Source organism: Artemia sp. Qi Xiang Cuo, chromosome 14 (assembly GCF_049724085.1).
Source record: "Artemia sp. Qi Xiang Cuo chromosome 14, ASM4972408v1, whole genome shotgun sequence".
NCBI classification, from domain to species: Eukaryota; Metazoa; Arthropoda; class Branchiopoda; order Anostraca; family Artemiidae; genus Artemia; species Artemia sp. Qi Xiang Cuo.
Genome location: NC_142807.1, coordinates 10,077,971 through 10,098,656, shown reverse-complemented (window position 1 = coordinate 10,098,656; position 20,686 = coordinate 10,077,971). Strand labels below are relative to the sequence as shown.

General features: G+C 35.3%; 1 protein-coding gene across 1 annotated transcript in view; it reads right to left on the bottom strand.

Moving 5' to 3' along the window:
- Window positions 1–20,686, bottom strand: part of LOC148944112 (protein FAM91A1) — a 95,182-nt gene that overhangs the window by 41,976 nt on the left and 32,520 nt on the right. The window contains exons 4-5 of the mRNA XM_089100259.1: window positions 19,051–19,151; window positions 10,520–10,679 (exon numbers count right to left, since the gene is read on the bottom strand). Coding sequence (XP_088956385.1) covers window positions 10,520–10,679; window positions 19,051–19,151 — 261 coding nt within the window. The remainder of the gene's footprint in view (window positions 1–10,519; window positions 10,680–19,050; window positions 19,152–20,686) is intronic.

Genomic DNA, 20,686 nt, shown 5'->3' with positions numbered 1-20,686 from the left:
AGTGGAGTACAAAATAAAGAAGAAAAAATACAACGAAACAATACAAAGCAAGAAAAGAGAAAACAAGGAGTATAAACCTGAATATAAAAGAAACAAAACAAACGCTTCACAAAAGAAAAGAAGAAATCTAAAGTAAACGAGTGAGGCTATTGTGGGCGCGAAGACGCTTATAAGTAGATTGAGGTACTTTGTCAGCAAGCTCTATGTTCCGATCCGATATCTGGGAAACTGTAAACAGACACGAGGCTTTGATTTCAATACCATGGGGGCAGATACAATAGAAAATGGGAAAACCGGGAATAATAAGAACAAACTGAACTGAACTATGTTGATGAATTTTTAGTTTTTTCTATTACGTAGAAGACCAAAGTGTTTATGGAGATTGTTTTCACATAATTGTTGCATGAAAATAAAAACTAGCGATTAACATTTTTTTTGGCAGTTTCTCCAGAGTTAATATTTCACAAATGCTGTTTTTACGATATATACTTCTTATTTTTCAGAAATGATAAAAGCTAGATGGTGTTGGTGATTTTTTTTGCTTGCACTAACGCCAGTTTCCAGAATTGCAAGTTATTTTTGATCCGTTCAAACGGCAGAGCTGTTTACCCAAATTTGTATCCCTTTTCTATACCATTGTCAACAATTTACATTCTAAGTTTTTTTTTCATCCACCCTCCAACTGACTATAACGGAAAGTGGGGTGACTATAAAAAAAAATTGTTGTCAAAAGTAATGCACACTCAAGGTTAGTTGTCTACAAAGTCTCCTTGACGAATATGGTATTAATCATGTCTGTGAAGAAACTTTGTATTAGCATATCCGTAAAATGTCCCAAAGAATGATATGGAATCAGTTCCTACTCGTTAGTACTCGTTAGTTCCTCCTCGTTAGTACTCGTTAGTTTGAAAGTACTGACTCTAAACCCCTTTTTCAATTCAGGGAAGTTAATTAGCACCATTGGTTAACTGAGCAATTAGCCGATTGTCAATTAACAAGTTAATTGACAATGGTGGAAGTTAATTGGCACCAGGTCGAGACTATATAGTATGTGTTTGAAAATGCTGAACAATGGATGCAAACCAAATCCCTAAAAAAGGAATTCAAATAAACGTTCCGCAACAGTAAGTTTATGGCCCCTAATTAATAGGATTGAAAATAAGCAGAGTCTATCAAACAGTTCGTGGTAACGAACTGTAAGTAAGGAGCGACCCGGCTCAATGGTAACCGAAACTCTAGAAAACGGGTTTTTGATACCAATAGATATATCAAAAGAATCAAATTTCAATGTTGATTTCAAATATATAACTTTCATCAGGTTTAGTGCTACCTATCAAAAGTTAGGCGCCTGAGAAAATTTGGCTGATTTTCAAAAAAAGGGGGAAAGACCCCCTAAAAGCTATAGAACCTTAATGAAAATCACACCATCATGTTTAGCGTATCAGAGAACCCTACTGTAGAGGTTTCAAGATCATATCTACAAAAATGTGGAATTTTACATTTTTTGCCAGAAGAAAGATCACGGATGCGTGTTTATTTGTTTGTTTTTCTTTTTCCCAGGGGTGATCGTATTGACCCAGTGGTCCTAGAATATCGTGGGAGGGGCTCATTGGAACGGAAATTAAAAGTTCTAGTGCCCTTTTTAAGTGACCAAAAAAAATGGAGGACAGCTAGCCCCCCTTCCATGCTTATTTTTTTCCCCAAGTCACACGATCAAAATTCTGGGATACCCATTTTGTTAAGCATGGTCGAAAATATTTTAACTATGTCTTTTAGGATGACTTAATCCCCCGAAGTTCCCAGAGGGAGGGCTAAAAGTTATGAACTTTACCCAATGTTAACATATAGTATTGGTTATTGGGAAGTATACAGAAATTTTCAGGAGGTTTTTTTTCTGGTAGTTGTAGGGAAGGGTGGGTCGGGGGTTATGTTGGAGGATCTGTTCATGAAGGAATTTTTAATGGGGGAAGGGAAATTGCCATGAAGGGGGCGCCGGACTTGCCAGCATTATTTATTGGTTATTGGGAAGTATACAACCATTTTCAGGAAGGATTTTTTCTGGAGGGGGGGAGGGCTAGAGAAGGGGGTTACTCTTGAGAATATTTCCGTGGAGGATGTTTCTTTGGGGTAAGGGATATTTCTATGAAGGGGGCGCCGGATTTCCAAGCATTATTTAAAAAACGATCAGAAATTAAATAAAAAAAAACAAGTTTTTTCAACTGAAATGTAAGAAGGAATATTAGAACTTAAAACGAACAGAAATTATAACGTATGTGAGGGGGCTCTCCCCCAAGTCAATACCTCGCTCTTTACGCTACAGTTTTTTTTTTTAGTGCTTTCAAAATAGCTATCTATTCTAATTAAACGGCCTTTGTGATTCAGGGGTTTGTGAATCAAATTTTTTTTTAACTTTTAACGTAAAGAGCGTGGTATTGACTAAGGGGAGAACCCCCTCATATACGTAATAACATATACGTAATAAAAAAAACAATAAAAAAAACAAGCGATACGGCTCAATAGTAATCGAAACTTTTAAAAACGAAATTTTGATGTCAATAAATGTATCAAAAGAATGTGTTTATAATGCTGATCCTAAATATATAAATTTTATTAAGTTTAGTGTTACTAATCAAAGGCTACGAGCCTGAGAAAATTTACTCGATTTTTTAAAGAGGGGGGAAAAATCCCCTAAAAGTGAAAGAATTTTAATGAAAATCACACCGTCAGACTCAGCGTATCAGAAAACCCTATTACATAGGTTTCAAGCTCATATCTGCAAAAATCTGCAACTTTGTATTTTTTGCCAGAAGAAAAATATACGAATATAGAAGTTAGTTACGTAAGTTAATTTGTAAAGACATCCATTTAGCAAAAGAAAAGTAAAATTTTTATGCAAATAAAAGCTGCATTAACTAAAAAACGGTCATAAATTAAATAAAAAAAACAAGTTTTTTTAACTGAAAGTAAGGAGCGACATTAAAACTTAAAATGAACAGAAATTATTCTGTATATGAAAGGAGCTGTCCCCTCCTCAACGCCTCGCTCTTTACACTAAAGTCTGATTTTTTCTAACTACTCTATTTTTTTAAAAAGTAACAAAATGTAGTGTAAAGACCGAGGCGTTGAGGAGGGATCAGCCCCTTTCATATACGTAATAATTTCTGGTCGTTTGAAGTTTTAATGTCGCTCCTTACTTTCAGTTTAAAAAACTTGTTTTTTTTATTTAATTCAGTCAGGAACAACCATAGTTGCATGTTCTTGTTGTGATGCTTTGTGACGCCTAGACAGACTTAGGCTAGTTAAAACCAAAGAAGAGGCATGCTAACCTCAAACTGGTTCGGATCCATAGCATTTTCCGTCCTCACCGTGCTCGTGTATAATTTAAAAACTGTCCCACCTAAAATGGAACAGTTTTTGTTTGCCTATTAGTTTTTCAACAGAGATAGCACTTTTTTTTTACCAATTTTTTTTCATTTTATTCGCATTAAGCCTTGCTAATCTTCCTTATTTAAGGGCTCTATTTGAAATTATAGGTGGAGGCTCTTGGCAGGCTCGCGGCATCTTCCATTGGTATGTACCCTTAGGCAAAGAGTTTATATAAATAATTTCTTAGATCACACTGCTTTTCCATTTACGAAAAATTAGGCAAGAAAAACGGATTTTAATTTTATTAAAGCAGTGAATAAATAAAAACAAAATAAACACTTAATTAAAAAATACTTCGAATATTTCGGTCCCATGTCCGGGAGCCTTTCTCAACGGAAAAAAAGGAGAAAAAAAAAATGTTCTTTAAAAATAATATACATCGAAATAAAACAAAACTAACACACGAAGAGAGAAAAAACAAAAAAAAATGCAAATAAATAAGTAGGAATTAAACTCACGTCTGAAATAACACTTCCATTCATAGGCAGCGCGCTAGCGCTGCCTAAGTAAAGAACGATGTGGCAACAATGTGTTTTTTTTTCTTAGAAAGGCACTTCGTATTGAAGGAATTGTCGTAGAAACTTCGAAAAGAGCTCATTTGATTAGAAATTGGGGTGGCTAGTGCCCTTTTTAATAGTCGAAAGTGATTGGAGGGCAACTAGCACCCCCCCCCCCACGCCCATCATTCCACCAAACCCATCCAATCAAAAATAATTTCTAAGACCACACTGGCTAATCATGATACAACGAAACAACAATAAAAAAAAAGAGAGAAAAACGAGGATTATACAAGCCAGTGAAACATATGAACTAAAATGCAAATATTTCGGTCAAGACGTCCGCTTGAGGACGGTCAAGCGGAGGTCTTGACCGAAATATTTCCATTTTAGTTCATATGTTTCACTGGCTTGTATAATCCTCGTTTTTCTCTTTTTTTTTTATTATTGTTTCGTTGTAACATCCAATCAAAATTTTGAAATAGCCATTATGTTCAGTGTAGTTGATTTCCAGATAGAAAATATGTTTTTGAGAAGGGCACTCCCCCACAACCCTCAGGGCAAGGATTTTAAGTTATGGCCTGGGGGCATATAAGGTTTTTATAGAAAGCGTTGTCGTAGAAACCTTAAAACAGGCTCATTCGATTGGAAATTCGAAGGGCTAGTACCCTTTTCAATAGTCGAAAGTGATTGGAGGGCAACTAGCCGCCCCCACGCCCATCAATCCCCCAAAAACATCCAATCAAAAATTTTGAGATAGCCATTTTGTTAAGCGTAGTTGATTTCCAGATAGAAAATATTTTTTATTTATTTATTACCCGTCAAAAAAAGGTGCAAAAGACGGAGTATCACTAAAAAAGAAAAAACATACACAAAGAACAAATTACAACACATAACACATAATCGAACAAATTACAAAGACGAGAAACAAAAACTCAATTATACACTGCACTGCAGGTACGAAAGAAATTTTACTTTTTAACTCCGAAGTACTGAAGAACATAAGCAATATGATTGATAACTTCAATTCAACTAACCTAACCTACAGCAAAATACTTGATAACTTCAATTCATAATCAACGGACTCAATCAAATAGTCTAAATATGACAAGAGACAGTAAAAAGACTAAATATGACAAGAGATGTGCAAATAAAATTAAATGGACAGGGATTTACTGCCTTAGCAAACGGTACCAAGGGTGGGAAGAGACTTTCTCGTTGTACCGTTTAATTTGTTTAATTACAGCTACCGTTGGGTCCGCAATTTTAAAATTTTTAACAAGGTGCAAATTTCTTGTCCATGGCGGGAGCCGCAACAAGAACTTCAAGTACTTGAATAACGTGGATCTGAGCTGTCTTTTCTCTGGCTCATGAAAAATTCTCCAAGACGGGCTTATATACAGGAGATGGGGAAGGGACACTGCGTTATAAAGTCGAGCCAGAATTAAAAGGTTGAAACGGATTTTAGATGAGACTACTCTAATGTAAGCAAAAGCCAGGCGTTTACGGAGATGATCAATAAGAAGGGAGCGGGTTGTTTAAGAAGAGAGAAGGGAGACAGGGGCTACAGACAGTTCTCCCAGCCTCAGAGACGAGACCTCTTCTTGGCGCCAGTTGAACAGAAGAATATGTTTTTAAGGAGGACACTCCCCGACTACCCTCAGGGCAAGGGTTTTAAGTTATGGCCTAGGGGTATATAAGGTTTTTAAAGAAGGCGTTGTCGTAGAAACTTCTAAAAAATCTCATTCAATTGGAAATTCAAAGGGATAGTGCCCTTTTTAGTAGTCGAAAGTGATTGGAGGGCAACTAGTCCCTCCCCCACGCCCATCATTCCCCCAAACACATCCAATCAAAATTTTAAGATAGTCATTTTGTTCAGCACAGTTGAGTTCCAGATAGAAAATACGTTTTTGAGGAGGACAATCCTTCACAACCCTCAGGGCAAGGATTATAAGTTATGCCCTGGAGGCATATAAGGGTTTTTATTGAAATCTTTGTCATAGAAACTTGAAAAAGGGTTCATTCGATTTCAAATTCAAAGGGATAGTACCCTTTTTAATAGTCGAATGTGATTTGAGGGCAACTAACCCCCCTCTCACGCCCACCTTTTCCCCAAACACATCCAATCAAAATTCTTAGATAGCCAATTTATTCAACGTAGTTCAAAGTTTTGGAAATTAGGTCTTTAAGGATGACAGCCCACTCCCCCCCAGACCTCAGGGCAATGGTTGTAATTTATGCCTTGGGACATAAATTGTTTTAATTGAAAGCGTTGACGTTAAGACTTTAAAATAGATCATTCAATTGGAAATTGAAACCGCTAGGGCCTTATTTACCAATTGAAAATGATTGGATCGTAAATAACAGCCCTCTCACACCAACCATTTTCCAAAATACATTCATTCAAAATTTTGCAGGCCAAACTATAAAGTCTTAAAAAACGAAAAGATTTAAACTATTATTTTCTTTTTCCCTGAAAAGACTGTCAATATAAAACGAACAGAAATTAATTTAAAAAACTTTTTCGACAAAATAAGTTTTTCAAAGAAAAGTAAAGAACTCCATTAAACAAAAAATTAGCAAAAAAAAATCAAATGATCTACCAAGCGTGAAACTACCACAAATCAGCATCGATAAATAAATGAAACCCAAAACGAACAGAAATTACAATAATTAACCAAGTCAAACTCAAAACGAGCAGAAATTAACATAAGTTGGGCGCAAAACCCCCATGCCTTCCCAAGGCCAGAACAAAATTTGCACTTTAATGAAAAAATACAAATGAATGTGCATTGTCAGTTTAATATACGTAAACTGATATTTACTAATCAAAATGTTTGTATTATTTGATTTATTAAAGTTATAAAAGTAAAAACATTTAAACTTTTTCAGTAAAGTGCAAATTTTGTTCTGGCCTTGGGGAAGGCCTAGGGATTTTACGCCCTACTTATGTTAATTTCTGCTCGTTTTGAGTTTGACTCGGTTAATTATTGTGATTTCTGTTCGTTCTGGGTTTCATTTATTCATCGATGCTGATTTGTGGTAGTTTCACGCTTGGTAGATTATTTGATTTTGTTTTTGCTAATTTTTTGTTTAATGGAGGTCTTTACTTTTCTTGGAAAAACTTATTTTGTCGAAAAAGTTCTTTAAGTTAATCACTGACAAAAACGAATGTCTATAAGCGTACTACTCGTCTCCTCCCAATCAATAGAAATCTCCCAAAGAATGAAGAATATATTTATACTTGAGCAAAACAATAAAGGTCACCTAACCCCCGGTCCATAACCCCTAATTAAATCTCACAGGTTCATCAACAAATTTATGAATTATAAATTGAATGGATTCTTTTGGTTGCAAGCCTATCTGCAGTTCGTAAGATTTGGTCTCTGATTTTAATTGTTCAGAAACAAATGATGACCTTACGAACAAAGGTCAGAACAGTTTAAATGCTGGGAAAAGTAAACGAACTGCAGCTAGGCTTGCAACCAAAAGAATCCATTAAATTTATAATTCATAAATTGTTTGATTTTTCTTAATTTTGCTTAATTTTTCGCAGAGTTTATAGGCTTTGTCTTTCTAAGTAGTAGAGGGGAGGGGGGGTGTTATCCGGGACGTTTTTATCTGTGCAGAGTGTGGTCAAAGTGAAACACTACCGGTGCTGGGGCGTCATGTGGCAGATGAGGGAGGTAGCCGCACCTGCGAACAGTGTACTGGGCACGCTGCGTCGCGAAAGGAGTTGTAGAAGTATGTGAAAGGAAGGTTTGGTTGGTGAAAGAGGGCTCTGGGTTAAATTTATTCAATTAAACAGGCTAGTATGTGCCCAGTTAAAACGAAAATTTTGTGAAGGCGAAAAAACGAAGATAATACCAGCCAGTGAAAAAAGAAAAGAAAATATGCAGATGTTTCAGTCGAAACCCCTCCATTCGACCGTCTTCAGTGCACAGAAGTAGGTAAAGAGTACAAATATACGGATAAAAACCCCAAAGACAAAATAAAACAAACAAACCATAAAAACATAAACTAAATGTCCTTTCTAAATGCACCAATGTACTTTCTCCATTTGGAGGACCCCAATTTGCAACCTTTTTCCTTAACATCGTCATTGGTTACAAAACTTTTATTATTAATACATATGGTTAGTAGATCCTTGTATGAATAAAAATTTTCATACCAAGGATAAAAAATAAAAACATATTTTACCTTCTATATCAATCTTAGGTCTATTCAAACCTGATTTTCAAAGATTTTTATTTCGGTTGTTTGAAAATTCTGAATATTTCAAGGCAGAATCACGTTTCTGGCTGTGTTTCGACGTGCAATAAAATAAGTAAGCAAAACTAATTATTGAAATTTGACAACACTTTTCGGCCGCAAAAATTCAACCAGCAACAATTTGTTCATTCCCAAAGTCAACTTCGCTTTCAAAGGAAAACTTCTTAAGCTGTTTGGTCCCATTTTTTTAACTTTTTTTTCCTCATTATTCACCCACGTTTTTTTTTTTTTTTTTTTTTTTTTTTTTTTTTTTTTTAATTCAGCACCAGCCAGTACCGAAAACTGCAAACTACATAAGGCTTTTTCAATAAAAAATGAACTCTCGATTTTCAAAATAATTTAATGAGCCTATAATAATATAGAGATTCCGTATGAGTATGGTTGGGTATGTTTCAACTTAGCCGATTCAAGCAACCAGATTTCATTTTTACTGTCTTTGGCACTATAAGATAGCATGCTAAAGAAATAAGACGGGTAAAAAGAAAAAACTGTTAAATTATTAATATTCTGTCAAATTCATTACACCATTGAAGCAAATAAACGTTCAAATGGGGATAAGTCCATTTATTAGACAGTGAAAACAGATACAAAAGTCTGGATATTTCGACCTTATATACAGCGATTACATTGAGCGAAAAAATATTTAATTTAAGGTACTACGTCGAAAATCATCGAAGCAAAGCTACACCTCCTTAAGCTGTTAATTTCTAGTTCCTAATTTGCTTGTTTTTGTTTCTCGTATTCAACGAGAAACATTACACATATAACATATTTTATTACACATACAACACATACATTACATATATAAATATATTCCACAGCTACCTAAAACTTTAGTACTACATATAACATATTTTATTACACATACAACACATACATTACACATATAAATATATTCCACAGCTACCTAAAACTTTAGTACTTCATATCGATGTGTAAATTGATTTTAAAATTGAATTTCCGATTTTTTAAACCTAATTTCTTAACGTTAATATGGTTCTGTGAATTTCTACTTAACCAGTTCAAAGATTAAGAATTAATTTTCACTTGTTCTTTAAGCATATTATTTACAAAAAGTATATTATTTACATCTTAATACTCGACTAAGGTAGGAGAAAAAGGATCGAACCAGTCGATAAAATCTGCTTAGTTTGAGGAGGGAGGAGATCTGTGTTCGGACTGATGGACTTGTGAATAACCTCAGCCGCTAAAGAATACATAACTTTGAACTTGCAACCTTACTTCAAAACTATATATCCTCCAGATACCAGTGAATTCAGCGTAGTGATGAAGTGCTGCAGTGGTGACGTCTTCCTATTTCACTGCTAACCATGTCTCAGCCGTCCTTACTTAAAACTTTAGATCCTCTAGATGTCAGTGAATTCAGCGTAGTGATGGAGTGTTGCAGTGCTGAAGTCTTCCTATCTCACTGCTAACCATGTCTCAGCCGTCCTTACTTAAAACTTTATATCCTCTAGATGTCAGTGAATTCAGCGTAGTGATGGAGTGTTGCAGTGCTGAAGTCTTCCTTTATCACTGCTAACCATGTCTCAGCCGTCCTTACTTAAAACTTTAGATCCTCTAGATGTCAGTGAATTCAGCGTAGTGATGGAGTGTTGCAGTGCTGAAGTCTTCCTATCTCACTGCTAACCATGTCTCAGCCGTCCTTACTTAAAACTATAGACCCTCCAGATGTCAGTGAATTCAGCGTGGTGATGAAGTGCTGCAGTGCTGACGTCTTCCTATTTCACTGCTTACCATGTCTCAACCGTCCTTAGATGTCGGTCATAAGTTCACTGAACTGGAAACCTGAAGACTCATTTGTTGCAGCATCAAGACTCATCTCTAACTCTCTGAAGAAAGGGGCAAATGCATTTATCCCCTTTCTTCAGGATGCGATACGTTTGTCCTTGTTCCTAAGCCTACTAATGTTCTATACAAGTTTAATCCCTCCCATCACTAAATCAGATATTTGCCTCAGCAGTGATGGTTAACTAACTAAAAACATTAAGTTTAACCATTGAACTTAAATTTAAACTTTAGCGCAAATAGCGAGGTGTTGAGGAGGGGGCAATCCCCTTCATATACATAATAATTTCTGTTCGTTTAAGAAATTGAACCTATTGAACATCACAATATGAAACTTTCACAAACTTTTCACAAAACTTTCACAATATGAAAAATCACTGAACTGGAAAAGTGTAGCAACTACAGACTCACTTGTTGCAACACCAAGACTCATCCCCAATAGTCTGAGGAAAGGGGACCAATACATATACAATTAACAGGCAAACACATTAAACAATGAAAATAATAAAAATTACCTCAGAAACAGTAGTTTTTTCATCCATTGAAACTGAGATCTTATATAAAAGGGTTTCCATGTAGTCTCCAAGAACACGATTCATCACAAACCCTTGTAATGGAGGAATACTGAAGTAGTCGTCTTCATTTACAGGAACATCAAAATAAATAAGACCAATGCTGAAAGAGATAAATTATATGGATTTATTAAGAATCTTGGTAAAAATCTCTATCTTTCCTCCTTCTTTCGTTCCAACCACATGCCACGGTTGCTTAATTTGAAAGAAAGCCAACATTATAACTAGATTACCTAAGGGGATGTGGTACCTAAAAAGACTTGCCCTATCTCGTCCATTATAAACGTTTTTAATTTGTATGGTCAAACTATTTAGAATTATGTTGGCGGCCTTGATATAACTTGTAGAAGTCAGATAATAGATTTAAATAAACGAGAGAAAACTAAAAGCCGACACCGAATTTCCCAGATATCTTAGAAAAACCATTTAATTTCTTTCAATTTGTGCCTGATATAGAGAGATTCAATTTTGATGGGACTTACATCATCGGGAAATATGAATTCTGTTTTTTTTTTATTAATTTGGACAGAATTGTCTAATTTAAGTACAGGAAAGGTCAGTCCTAAAAATACTTTGGTTTACCTGCTGGAAAAATAATGAAAATCCGTTCAAAGCAATTATCATTTGACTGATCTTGTCGCTTTGGGAATTTCTGCGCAGTCGCCCGCCTTGATTGGCTGACTAGCCGAGAAAAGGTAACTATATTTCAGTGTCTTATAGAAGGAATTAGGTCAAAGTTATGTCATAGTTAGGCATTGTATATATGTTTTCTTTTACATTTATTATTTTTTTTTTTATTTATTATTTATTACATTTATTATTTCGGTAAGTGAAAGACAAGTTAATGTGATATTGTGTACTTTGTATAGCCCTGGTCACCAAATCAGAGCTATGGAACACGGTCCTGTTTATGAACCGACTGTTCTGGCTGATTTCGATGAAAAAATAAATTACAAAGTCACACCTGCTGCAGTGTTTGTTCATAAGTGAGAAAGCGTTCGAGATTTGATCACATATTTTATTGCTACTTGTCCGGGATTTGGTCGAGCGAGTATCGCATTGCACGTGCTAATCTAAGATAATGAAGTTTATAGGGACTGGAGTGATATGCCATCAAGCGATGACGATAAAAAGACAAAGATCATCTCATTGAAGTGTCCAACGCCTTATTTTTCCAATATAATTTGACAGCTAGACTGGTGCGACATTAATCATGGACTTTTCTTTGTGCATAGTTGCACCGGAGATCTGCGCATCGACAAGATAAACAACGACAAAAATTTTTTGCAATAGAAAATGTTTCCAAAGCTCCATAAATTGTATATGGAAGCATTGTAGCCAGAAATTGTAGATGGAAGATTGCCACGCAATATGGCAATCCGGGAGCCTTTCCTAGGCAAGTCGATGGATAAATAAAAGCCACACATATTCAGATTAGGATATCTAGGTTAGTTTCTAGCCGAGTTTATATATATATATATATGCATGTAATTACCCTATATTGTACCCAAATAACAATTTCTTAGCGGTCCTTGTCAAAATTCAGGTAAGGTTAAGACCCCGGTAGGGTTTCTTTCAGGGGGCGTAATTTCGTCCAAATACTGGGAGGGGGGGGGGGCAAAGATGGAACCAATTTTACCAAACAAAGTAAAATTTACAGTAAAAACTAAAAAATAAGCCGTTTGGTATCATAAAGGCACTATTTAGTAATTTAAAAGTACTATAAAGGTACTAGTACTATATAAAGGTAACTTATAGTACTGTAAAGGTAAATATGTACTAAAAAACTGATCTGTTGATGCTCGAAATATGCAGATTTATCTTAGTTTTGACAAGATTTTGGAAGAAACTAAATTTCAGATGGGGGAGGGGCAAACTTGGGTCTGGGGAGAGGCAGACTAAGTTCTGGGAGGGGCTGTTGTCCCCCCTGCCTCATAGGAAACTACGCTCTTGGTTTCCTTCAAACTTACCATCCATTTCAGATTTTTATATATTTATATATATTTATGGTAATTAAAAATCTTAGAACGACTGTCACCGGTAAACCCAGAGAAAAACATGGTTTTGAATTCGACTTTCAACGAAAATCTCTAAGTTGTTTATGTATTTATAGTGTCCAAATAACTCCCTGCTCCCCCCCCCCCAAAGAAAACACTTTGAATTCAACTTTGAATGATTTTTCGTCGTTTCTTGTTTTTTTCTGGCTAATGCCCCTCCCGGATGATTCCCTCCCTAGACGGTTACCCCTCGAAAAACTATCCCAGCGTATAAAAGTTTGCTCATTTGATAAAAATATCAGTTCAATCAAAATTCCTTGTCTTGTGCTTTTCTTTCTTCCGTCGAGATGTGTCGCGTTCGTAAAAACAAGCGTGATTTCACTCGTTCATTAGCAAATGTCAACTTTTGTCACTTGTCAACCCCCAAATTCTTGATTGATCTTGATAACCAAGCCCCTTTGAGAGGTCCTTTATCCTTTGGCAAATTTACCGACAAGAGAGTCTGAAAATCTAGCAACAGACAACCGTATGGCCTTGTTGTGTTTTGTCAGTATTTTCATTTGGCCTTTAAGACCCAGATCATTTTGTTTTGTTTTTTTGTTTTTGTGAGGGAGCCTGACTTTTCACCGCCTGCGGTTTACTACAATCTTTAAGAGAAGCAATTGAACTAAAAACAAGTAAGTAAAAACTTAGCTGTAAAAAGAGATGCTAGAATATTTCTATAAATCCTATTCATGATAATTAGAAAAAAAGTCGACTTACATTCCTTCGCATTTAAAAAAAATTATCAATTAGGCGTCTTAATATAAATCAAGTCAGTAGACATGCTGCTTCAGTCTCCGGCGAAAAAAATCATGCCCATTGTAATTTTTGAATGGAATGTTTTTTTGGGGGGAAATTTGGGGGTACGGCCTAAGTTCGTTTCAGAATAAAAAAAAAGAAAAAAACAAAGTACAGAAACATTTATATATGTTTAGTTATATTTGTATTTTTCGAAGAAATGATAAAAAGATACAATAATTAATGCATCTAACGTTTTAATGAGAATTCATAAGAAATAGCGAATTCTTAGCATAAGAACCTTGAAGCAACGTAATACCAAAATGAAACAGTTGGATTTTCAGTTTGGCAGTTTGAATTAAAAATCTGTCTTAACAGAATGAAAGGCGTTTTTGGGGGAAACAATTTGAGGATGGTTTTAATTATAAGGAACGGTAAGAAACCCATAAGGATTTATTATACTATAAGGGTTATAAAATTATATAAAATATATAATAATAATAATATAAAATACATAATAATAACGCAAATAATTTGAGATAATAATAATAAATAATAATTTGAAAAACGAGAAAAACGCAACCCTATACAGCCATTTATAGGAAAAAGTACGTAAACATGCGTTTCATTATTGGAAACAAGGTGACGCAAAGTTTATAATAGCTTACAGTTGGCCCACGTTTGCGTTAAAACGGAGTAATTGCTTAGCCTGGAAATGACCAAGAAATGACCAACATTAAATAAAGTTGTAGTTATAAACATTACCAAAATTTCACCATCTTTTTCTTTTGGATTACTGTCATTATATGTCACTAAATATTTAAACATGATTTTCGTCGCGTATCATTTTTGTTTCTATGCTTACACTGATCTCGCATACACACCGTTTCACATAAAAGCTTTTACTTTTTTTGCGTCCTGCACTAGATTCCGGTTGGATTTTTGTTGCTTTATTCTTAGATATTAGCAAAATACTTAAATCTTTAACCCGTAGAATTCTTAGTCTTGAAGGGCAATCTATGGCGATCCACTTTTCTGTTCAGCTTCAGAAGCTGGCAAGTCAAGTTTCTCAATTTTCTGTAGTTTCTCACCCTTTTTTAAAATGATCAGGGATCCATCTATCACCCACCATACAGGTTCTTTTAGTAGATTAATGATATTTGTTTCAAACTTGTATGTACCCTTTTGTCAAAATTTATCTGTTAAGCCTCACACTTATTTGGTCAAGATTAAGATTTGCAGGAATTAGCAAGTAAGAAAGTGAGACTTTTTAATTAATATTTTAAGTAATCAAAAAAACCTTTTTCACAAATAAGTTTTTCAAAAAAAAGTAAAAAAACATTAAACCAAAAATGAACAAAAATAGAATCAAACAATCTACCAAGCACACATCTACCACAAATCAGTATCAATAAATAAATGAAACCCAAAACAAACAGAAATTAAAATAAGTCAAAATCAAAAAGAGCAGAAATTAATCTGAGTAGGGTTCTAAACCCTATGCTTTCTAAAAGCCAGAATATAATTTGTACTTACTCAAAATTTTAATTGTAGGTGTTTGGGGAAATGGTGGGCGTGAGAGGGGGGTTGGTTCCCCTCCCATTACTTTTGACAATTAAAAAGGACACTAGCCGTTTCAATTTCCAATCGAATGAGCCCTTTGTGAAGTTTCTATGACAATCCTTTCTATAAAAACCTTATATGCCCTCAGGCCATAACTTACAACCCTTGCCCTGAGGGCTGTTAGGGGGTCGTCTTCTTAAAGACCTAATTTCCAAAACTTTCAACTACGTTAAACAAAATGGCTATCCAAAAATTTTGATTGGATGTGTTTGGGGAAAAGGTGGGCGTGAGAGGGGAGGGGGGGGGGGTTAGTTGCTCGCCAATCACTTTCGAAAGGACGCTAGCCCTTTGATTTTCCAATTGAATGAGCCCTTTTCAAGCTTCTACGACAAAGCTTTCAATAAAAACCTTATATGCCCCCAGGGCATAACTTATAACCGTTGCCATGAAGACTGTGGGGGAGTGTCCCGCTCAAACATATATTTTCCAGAACTTTCAACTGCGTTGACCAAAATGGTTATCTAAAAATTTTGATTAGAAGTATTTGGGGAAATGGTGGGTGTGGATGGGGTTTTAGTTGCCTTCCAATCACTTTCGAATATTAAAAAGGATAATAGCCATTTCCATTTCCAATCGAATGAGCCCTTTTTGAAGTTTCTACGACAATACTTTCTATAAAAATCTTATATGCCCCCAGGGTATAGCCTACAACCCTTGCCCAGCGGGCAGGGGGGGGGGGTGTCATCCTCAAAACCTAGTTTCAAAAATTTCAACTGCGTTGAACAAAATGGCTGGCTCAAAATTTTGATTGAATGTTTTTGGGGAAAAGTTCGGCGTGAGAGGGCGGCTAGTTGCCCTCCTATCACTTTTGACTATTAAAAAAGGTACTAGCCCTTTGAATTTCCAGTCAAATGAGCTTTTTTTAAAGTTTCTACGACAACGCTTTCTATAAAACCTTATATGTCTCCAGGGCATAACTTTCAACCTTGCCCTGTGGGCTGTGAGGGAGTGTTTTCCTAAAAAACATAATTTCTATCTGGAAATCAATTACGTTGGACAAAATGGCTATCTAAAAATTTCGATTGGATGTGTTTGGGGAAATGGTGGGTGTGGAAGGGGTGTTAGTTGCCTTCCAATCACTTTTGACTATATAAAAGGGCACTAGCCATTCCAATTTCTAATCGAATGAGCCCTTTTGAAAGTTTCTACGACAACTCCTTCGATAGGAAGTGCCCTGGTCTAGAAAAAAATTAAATAAATAATACATTGTGCCAACATCGTTGTTTACTTAGGCAGCACTATTGGTCTGCCTATGATTAAATTGAAAGAAAGTAAGAATTTTAAGAAAAGTAAGAAAGTAAGGAGCAACATTAAAACTTAAAATAAACAGAGCTACAACTTTAAGCTTTAATGTGAAATATTGCTCCATATCTTGAGTGAAATAAAACTGAAAAAACTTTTTGCTTAATTTCTGATCGCTTTCCAAATCAATTGTCGTGCTATTTAGTCTAATCTTATATCTGATACTTCTTGATCATACGGATGACAGACGTTTCCTCTTCTCTGAAACGACTTTCAAAGGCAAAAGATAAGTCTAGAAACCTTGTACACTCTGCTAATTTTTCAGCATCTAATCCGTGGAATTACTTTATATTCTATCATTACATCCTTCCCTTTTCTTCATCTCTGTAGTGATCAACCCACGGTTTTACACCCCCTCTTTTGTCTCAAGTCAGGGCGATCATCATCTTCTCCACTCAATTAACATTCGATGCCCCTTACATGTGTGAGATGGAATAAAAGAATGATAAAATTCAAGAATAAAAGAATGACAAAAATTCTTGGAATAAAAGAATGATAAAAAAAACTCTTTAGTTCACGCATGATTTTTGTTTCCCCTATCTCATTATATTATGAGTTTTTTTATTTTGTTTCTTGCCCCCCACCCCTTCCCCTTTTTCTACGTTTTTTCTTGTCTGCGTGCCAACTGCAAACTGTGATGTTAGTTATTTGATGATATGTTCAATAAACAATTAAATGAACTATTTTTAATGCTATAGGCAATAAAGTAATTTAAGGGAGTTTTGTTTAAATTTATCATTTTGTACTACTTTTGACGTTACGAAGAAAAATTTGTAATCATTCTTCAGTAGCAGAAATTTATTCTTACAGTCTTATGAAGTCAGAAGTTCAGTACTCATTGGCATATCAAAGAGCTTACTGCTAAAGAAACATGAATGTGATATCAGGTCTAACCTTATGGCAATACTGGAGAGAGTAATTTCATGATTTGGTGCGAATTACATGGCCTTGAATGTTGGGAAGCCACATTTTTTTATTTTTTCTCAAATTAGTTTAGCTTTCCCTTAGCTTACACACCTTCAGGTGTCACAAGGCTTCTTGTGTAGACCAGAGAATCAGGTGGCCCGGTTTCTTGGTATCCTGCTTGATGAGAACCTTCATTTAGATACCATATAGCCATTATTAGGGTAAAGGTCTCACGGAGTTTGGGTATCATTCGAAAACTCGGACACACATTTTCTGGATCTATTCTGAAGCTTGTTTTTTTTGTGCGTTGTCCATTCATATGTTTAATATTGCCCCAGTGTACGGATGTCTACTTTTTCCCCTACACTGCGGTCACTTTCTGTCATGCACAATAAATCACGACAATCACAATTATGGACACCAGCCGTTCATCACCAAAGCCACTATGAAGTCTAAAGTCCATTTACATTATTTCTTGTGCTTATTTTTTCTTTCATCAGCTTCATGGCAATCTTCCAAAGTCTCGTTAAAATACTCCCGTGTTTATTTCTGATTCAGCTCCATATAGCCTTCGGTCTTCCCATAATATCTGCATTCCTCCAACCCCAACTACACGGTCAGATTTCAATCCCCTCATTGCTTGTCAACAGGTCTGGAGTTCCCTGCCTTATTCAGTACAGGGATGCCACTCATTTGGGACTTTAAAAAGGATTCTAAAGAACCCTGCAGTTAAGAATCAAACAGAATAGCATTTTGTTTTCATTTATTTCATAGTGTATGGTTGTCTTCTCTGCGCTTTGACCAGACCTCAGGTATGGTTCTTTTAAACTTTATATGTTGTTTGGCTATTGTTGTCGTTTTTTGGTTGCTGCTTATATTGTATTTTTTTGTATCCCCCTTGTATCCCTGGCCATGGGGCCTTCCGAGGGGGAATAAGAGCACTGTATTTCCAATCTGCATTTATTGGTGCATAAGGTCCTCATCTCGATCAAAGAACAAAATATTGAAATCTTGATACTTTTGAGATAAATTATCACGAACAATGTAAGGCTAAATTCTCACAAAAGACAATCAAATGGCAGGAAATACTATAATAAACTGAATGAAAATACAGAAATAAACAATTAACGGGCAAGAGTTTTAATTAAGAGAGAGAATAGCTCACTGTCTTCATTAAGATTGTACCTGTCAGGTTTATTGTAAAAATTCATAATTATTTCTCTGTACTCCACATTGTCACATTTAACAGGCAAAATGTTGAAGCTGCCAGAAGAGCTTGTGCTCGCTCAAAAAAAAAACTATTCCATAGATTCAAATCTTATACGGTATTTTTGAAAAGAACACAGTCAAGTTAGAACACAAATCTAATATCCCTGAAAAATCTAAGCAAAAAATAGTCAAATCATTTATTTCTATATGATATTTTCTTCAGAATAATTCTTCATCTTTTTATATTATATTCCGTAGCTTAAAATAACTTTTATATGTTTGAAATACTCATTGTTCAAATTTAACCTTTTACTTAAATCATCATCAATTACTCCATGGTCATTTATTTAAAATAAAATGATCGTTTTCAAATAATCATTATCAAATAATTCTGTCATTTGCTGCCTGTTTTTGATGATCACCGTCAATTTCAAGTAAAAGTCGGATATTCTAGAAATATTCTAGAAATATTCGGATATTCACCGTTAAAATGAAAAGACGAAATACTATATTTTAAACAGCTACACTGCTTAATCTCTTTGCTGGTCAGAAGCCCTTAGCCAATCCAGAGGCAAGGCTTCCCAACGACCACCGATGGGCGGTCGATGGACCGCCCATCGGTGATGGATGGATGCATGGATGGAAATTCAGACTCACCTGTGGAGACTCAACAAGGAGTCTCTATCAGCTTCTCCAGCACGTAACGGCCCACCGTCAATTAGAGTATCTATAATTTTCTTTTCTTCAGTTGTACAATCCTATAAAATAAGAAGAAAAGTCTTCAATAATGCTACCCGCCTAATGATGGACATCTGCACAAGAAAAGCCAAGATGAAAATTTTTATGATATATAAATTATGCTCGTGTTTTTCAGGAGTCTTGAAATCTACTTATTACTACGAGGGCTGTTTTATAAGTAAGGCCCGTTTGAAAATAAGTACACAACGACATATTATTTCAAAAAAGTAAATTTATTTTCAGAAATTAAATACTACACTCTTTTCTTCAGCATCGTTGCCAAGTATTTCGAAACACTTATCATGCTTCTCAACTAACTTTAAAGTAGTTTCTTCGTAAAAACTTGCCGCTTACTCCGACAACTAAGAGTTCACTTTCGTTTTAAAGTCGTCGTCATCATTCTAACGGTTGCCACTGAGGCGGAAATCGCTTCAACTGGAGACGAAATATGGTTTTCGCATATCTCGCTCAAATCGAGGTAATAGAACATGGAATGGAAACACACACACAACCCTGTAAAGTTGAAGGCCAAACAGACACTGTTCTAGCGCAAAATCATGACGTCGGTGTTTTGAAATAGGCATGGTGTTTTGTGGTCGACTTCATGCAACGAGGAACCACTATCGAGGCAAAATCATACTGCCAAACCCTTGGAAAGCTCCGCAGAGCAAAAAAAAAATAAATAACTTGACATACTGACAAAGGGAATTAACCTTCATGACAATGCAAGGCCTTGGTTATTGGACCAGGCGGAAAGTTTTTACGAAGAAACTACTTTAAAATTAGTCGAGAGGTATGATAAGTGTTTGAAAAAACTTGGCAACTATGCTGTTAAATAGAGTAAAGTATGTACTTTCTGAAAATAAATTTACTTTTTTGAAATGGTCTTTCGTTGTTTACTTATGTTCAAACGGATTTTACTTAAAAAACACCTGCCCAAGAAAAGCCAAGATGAAAATTTTTACGGTATATATATTATGCTCTTGTTTTTTAGGAGTATTGGACTCTGCTTATTACTAAATAAAAGGAAAAACATTTGCATCATATAAGTTTTTTTCAAATAATTAGCCATGTAAAAAATTAAAACGGACAGAAATTACCAAAATTTAAGGGGGTCTTCCTGTCTCCCCTTTTCGTGCTTTTGCTAATTAAGCCAAACTTTAACAAGCCCATTATTGAAGTAAGCACAAATTTTCAAATTTAAATTTTTCATCTTAATAATATGAGGATGAATGTACTCACTGAAGTATAGTTACTGTAGTATTTTTTTGTTTTCAGTCAGACCGGAAACGCCTAAGAAGGTCTAAGAAAGGCAAAAACAGATATTTTTAACCTTTGCACATTGAACTCCTACTTCATCAAATTCCTCAACATTATTTTCTTGTAGATTAATCAGTCAGTAGCAAATTCTTTTCAAAGGAGGGATTCACGGTTACGTGGATATGAATGAATAAAATGAACCGCCAGTCACAAGAAAAAAGTCAAGGAAAAAGGAAAAAGAGTCAAGGAAAAAGAAAAGTTGACAAACAGTCAGTTGCAAGGTTTACTTATTAAC